The 4,758-nt window shown below is 47.2% G+C and overlaps 3 protein-coding genes across 3 annotated transcripts in view; 1 reads left to right on the top strand and 2 right to left on the bottom strand.

The window, feature by feature from the left end:
- The window catches only part of GATC (glutamyl-tRNA amidotransferase subunit C), a 7,094-nt gene extending 7,054 nt beyond the window's left edge, over window positions 1-40 (bottom strand). Inside the window, exon 1 of the mRNA XM_009287547.1 lies at window positions 17-40. Within this exon, the coding sequence (XP_009285822.1) occupies window positions 17-40 (24 nt within the window). The remainder of the gene's footprint in view (window positions 1-16) is intronic.
- Window positions 7-3,269, top strand: TRIAP1 (TP53 regulated inhibitor of apoptosis 1). The gene is made up of 2 exons (XM_009287525.1): window positions 7-185; window positions 689-3,269. Exons 1-2 carry the CDS (start codon window positions 39-41, stop codon window positions 770-772), a joined length of 231 nt encoding a protein of 76 aa, XP_009285800.1. The 5' UTR covers window positions 7-38; the 3' UTR covers window positions 773-3,269.
- A 314-nt stretch (window positions 3,270-3,583) lies between these two features.
- Window positions 3,584-4,758, bottom strand: part of LOC103905795 (cytochrome c oxidase subunit 6A2, mitochondrial) — a 3,578-nt gene continuing 2,403 nt past the window's right edge. Inside the window, exons 3-4 of the mRNA XM_009287546.1 lie at window positions 4,411-4,550; window positions 3,584-3,839 (exon numbers count right to left, since the gene is read on the bottom strand). Coding sequence (XP_009285821.1) covers window positions 3,753-3,839; window positions 4,411-4,550 — 227 coding nt within the window. The 3' untranslated portion in view covers window positions 3,584-3,752. The remainder of the gene's footprint in view (window positions 3,840-4,410; window positions 4,551-4,758) is intronic.

The raw sequence follows: 4,758 nt of genomic DNA, 5'->3' as shown, positions 1-4,758 counted from the left end.
CGCGGTGACGGGGCGCGGGCGGGCGCTCGGCCGCCGCCATGAACAGCGTGGGCGAGGCTTGCACCGAGCTGAAGCGCGAGTACGACCAGTGCTTCAACCGCTGGTTCGCCGAGAAGTTCCTCAAGGGCGAGAGCGCCGGGGACCCCTGCGGGCAGCTCTTCAAGCGCTACCAGCTCTGCGTGCAGGTGCGTGCGGCGCTGGCGCCGCCCGGTTTGTCGCCGCTGGTTCGGCACACGGGCACCCTCACGCCGCTTCTTGGCTCTGCCTGCGCGCTTTCCGCCCCAGGCGTTCCTCCGCCGGACTCGTTCTTCTCGCCGCTCGCCTGGTAGCCCCAGGAGGAGCCTCCGCCCGCAGCTGCGCGCCCCGCCGCGCTGCTCCGCGTTGTCTCCTGTTGCTGCCGGTCGTGACGTGTAGTGTTTTACAGGTGTCTCTTACTGTATTTTTCCCCTTAATGTAACTTCTTAAGCCTGCTGGTCTAGAGGCTGTGGTACGTTTATGTGATAGGATCTGGACTGTAGTTCAGCAGCAGCTCTCGGTGTATGCTTGGGCGTCTCTAATACTGAAGCTTTATCCAAATCAGCCTTAAGACTACTTTTTCTAGATCATGTTTTGTACCAAAGGTTATATCGCTTAGCACTATAAAGACATGTCAAGTTTAATTTTTTGGTTTTGTTTTTCGTCTTTTCAGAAAGCAATCAAGGAAAAGGACATACCCATTGAAGGCCTGGAGTTCATGGGCCCAAGCAAAGGGAAAACTGAAAACTCCTCTTGACCTCAACTGTATGGATGGAGTCGCTAATATGAGCCTTTGGACTAAGCAACATCACCAGGCATAAGACTAGATGCCACCCGGATAAGACCTTTGTTAAGCTGCTTTCTAGGAAGCGAGGAATCTTCTCCGCTTGTGAAAACAAACAGCCACAAAAAAAAAAAAGAAAGAAAAAGGCCGGATCATGTGGTAACTACTGCCTCCTTTTCAATGAATTTTGGTGGTGGTTCAGCATCTAACAGCGTGAAAAGCCGTTTGAACTAACTTCCTATTGAATGTACTCTATAATGGGAGAATACTTATTACTAGAGTGGGCTGAGAGAGTAGTTGCTTTGTGACCAGTTTCTCTTGCTTATTTATATAACACTTGAAAGTGTTTAAAAAGAGTATGAAGGAGGTTGATTTATTTTGTCTCATCCCTATGCTGCTGAATTTTGGTGGAAGAAGTTTGTTTTATATGATCCGGAATGCTGAGGGGCTAAAGCATTGTTTTGTATCAGCAGCAGAGATGGTATAAAAGCACTCTATTGGACCTGCAGTAACTTAGCTAAAATAAATATAACCAGGTTATATTTTGTTCAAGTAGATAACTGTCCAGTAGAATCTGATTGTGACCTCTAGGAGGGACGGAGACGGCCTGCAACAGAAGCTGGACACTTTTAATGCAGAGGCTACTTCTTCAACCTTTTCTGAGGTACTGAAACAATCCTGAACTTGAATTCTCTCTCTTTTAGCATTGTGCATTCCTGCAGCAAAACTGCATCGCAGCCCTGGCCGTCCTTTTCCACACTACCACAAAGCACCAGGCTGGCCATGATGACTGTTAGACTTTTGCTTGTGGTAGTTAAGGCGTGCGTTGAATGAGGGAAACATGGGGTTGAAGCTTGACAGCTGATAATGTTAAAAGCCCCAGCTGCCGCCTGGGGATCTTGCCTGCTCGTGAAGCTGCTCCTGAACCATGTGTACTTTACGCCTAGGAGAGCAAACGAAAGTTATTTACGCTGGCTTGTGAACTGCAGAAATGCTTGCAGCAACTAGAAAAAGGGGGGTTGGAAGAGAAGCAAGGGATCAGGATCCGTCCCGTCCAGTGGCCCTGTGAGCACTGTGGCAGGGGAGGAGATTTCTGTTGATCCTCATACAGAGATGGGCAAAAGCTGTCCCTTCTCATGACACCAACACAGGTGAAAGAGTAAAAAATATTATGGCCTGGGGACAAAAGAGAAGTCAACTTCCTAATTCTCCTAGAATTACAGTGAGGAAAAAAGCGAGCTTCACTCTCTCAGCTTTTAAGCACTACCTGAAGGATTGTTCAGAGGTTTTACTTTTTTAAAAAAAGTTGTTCCCAAACATACAGCCGGCTTGTCTGCACTGCAGCTCCTCAGTAACGCCCCCAGACACTGAGAGTACTGTGGGACATGTGCAGAAGATCAGGAACGGCAGCAGGCGGGGGCCGTCGTTCCCTGTGTCTTCAGCGATGGCCTGAACACGTCAGCTGGAGCGCAGTCAGGTAGCCTGGGTTAGCCACGCTCCTTTTCTCAGGCGCGTGAGACAGGTAGTGCAGCGTTGGTACAGGGATTAAATGTAGCACTTAAAAAACAAGCTCTTGACACTTAAACTGCTGGGTCACTCAGGTATAAATAAAAATAGTAAGTTAAGGGAAAGGTCTTTCTGAGAGCACCGTAAATAGTATGTTGGGGACTGTCAAGTATGTGGCTTTTTTTTTTTTTTAAGGAATAACACGTACAACCAGTTTGCTTTTCTATGATCTTCATGTAGGAATAAATGTAGCGCGATTTTGTTGGTTAGCTTGAACACTACTGTGTCCATTAGTGCCTTGTTCTGTGCTTTTAACACAGAAAAGCTTGTCTTAGCAGTCATTTTACTAGTATGTGGATGAAATAAATTGCATTGAAATGGGGGGGTGTCCCGCAGTGCCCACTTTGAGATTGTCACTTGCCGTCCATCACTCCTTTCAGCAGCAAGATGTCAAGTCAGCTGCTGCATTCTTCCTTTGGGGAAAAACAGTATTAATGGCAGCTAAGACATAGCTCTCTCTTTCATACCATGCAAAAAAATATAGAAGTTGCAGAAGGAATTGGAAAATAGTCAACTTGCAGAGAAGAAAAGCTTCAAAATTAATATTGTACTGGAACAGACTCAGGGTTAGAATCGGCTGTTAACTATGGAAGGTAATTAAGCTTTTCTAGGTGAAGAAGCTTCTGAGTCACACAGTATACATTATACAGACGTATGCAGTGGAGCAAAAACGGTGTTTTCGTTTGTAACGCCTGTATGAGACTTTGTACAACCAGACCGCAGCTTTATGAAAAGCAGAGTTGTGAGCAACATACGTGCTGATATACTAGAACATTTGAGAGCTGAAGATTAACGTTGTGAAGGTGCACAGAGCTTAATTAAACATCTTTGCTGCCACTCCCTCTCCCAGAAGGCGCTAAGAGAAAATTGCCTTCATGACTGTTAATAAATACTGCAATAGCTGGTTATGGAGAACGTGCTTCAGTATATACTGAATTTTAATCTACAGTATTAGCCCAATACCTGTTCATCTGGCTGTGAGCTGTGGGTTTACAGTGATCGGTTAAACCAGACATGAAGAATATGAAATCGAGTCATGTCCTATGCTGACTGCGTTCCTGTTGTTAGCGTTGTCAGATACAGGAGCAGGTATTAACATTCAGGCAGTCAAACCCCTTTGCTCCTGCACTGTATCCTGTGGGAAGCCTCAATGTTTAAGCAAAGACTGAACTAAAGAATTTCTAAGGATTCAGATTAAGAAAAAAGGCAGATCCTAAATTCAAGTTCAGAGCTGTTTATTTAAAGGACCTCTACGCAAGTACAGACAGAGGCCACAACGCCATTCAGCTTCATCGCAGAAGGAATGTGGAGTTTCTTAAACAATGGTTCCCACACGACATTCTGGTCCAAGAAGGGAAGAGCCAAAGTTCTGGCTGTGGTCAGGGTCTTAGTTTTCATCTTCATAACCGGTCGGGAGAGCATTAACATGGGGGTTGTGGAACAGAGTTTTGTTCCCGTCACCCCAGGGGAAAGGCTGTTGAAAGAAGAAAGAAAATAAGCCAGTGGCAGCTAACTGATCGATACGGCACAGGAAATCAACAGCAATATGGACTCAAACATCACACAGCTTGATGGGCTGATGAATTCAGCAAGTTGGCATCTGTTCCCAGGCTGTAGGAAGCAAGAGTTGGAAAACGGTCTCCCTTAGCTGGGAGCCACTGTCTCCAGACAACGAGATCTTTGCTCTTGCTTAAACATCAGCTGTGCTATACTGCGAGGACCCCAGTTTTGAGAATTTGGGATCTCCTCTGCTAGCTTTTAGATCTGTATTAGTTTAAGATAAGTACAGCAGCTCTAGGACCGAAACGTTTTTCAGCAAGACTTTAACAGGACTGCCTGGGGGTGGGAAGGCCTGTGAATACCACGGGTACTTCACCTGAGCTGTGAGAAACTCTTCTTGCTGCCTCAGAAACAAAGCCATGAGTTGAGATCATGGCTACGAACGCAGCACCTCACATAGCAGACAAGAAAGCAAGAGACGTTGCAGTAATCTCAGATGAAGCCCTGCAATCAAAAGGGCCTCTAAACAGAGCAGGCAAACGTACCTTGGTCCTGATCCGGAGGTGAGCGTAAGGAACAAACTCGGGTCTCTCGTGCTCGTGCTGTGCTTTCAAGTAGCAGTTCAGCATGCACACGCCGACCCCAGGCAGAGCCACGACGAAGGTCAAGAGCTTCCACAGGCGCGCTAGTGGGAAGAATTGGAACGACAGCCACCGTTTCCATTAGCGTCAGTGACCTGAGCGCGTGTTACGTGCAATTAGTGCGGTAACGAGGAATTGCGCTCCACGTCCTCGCCAGAGCGTGGGTCCGTCCGTTTCCCCCCCCGCCCCGTTTCTAACGGGGAGAAGAGAAAGCTCCCCTCTCCTGCGGGGACCCTGGGCTCATGGTTCAAC

This window comes from Aptenodytes forsteri, unplaced genomic scaffold (assembly GCF_000699145.1).
Source record: "Aptenodytes forsteri isolate BGI_AS27 unplaced genomic scaffold, ASM69914v1 Scaffold297, whole genome shotgun sequence".
Lineage (NCBI taxonomy): Eukaryota > Metazoa > Chordata > Aves > Sphenisciformes > Spheniscidae > Aptenodytes > Aptenodytes forsteri.
This window is presented reverse-complemented; position numbering and strand designations above follow the sequence as displayed.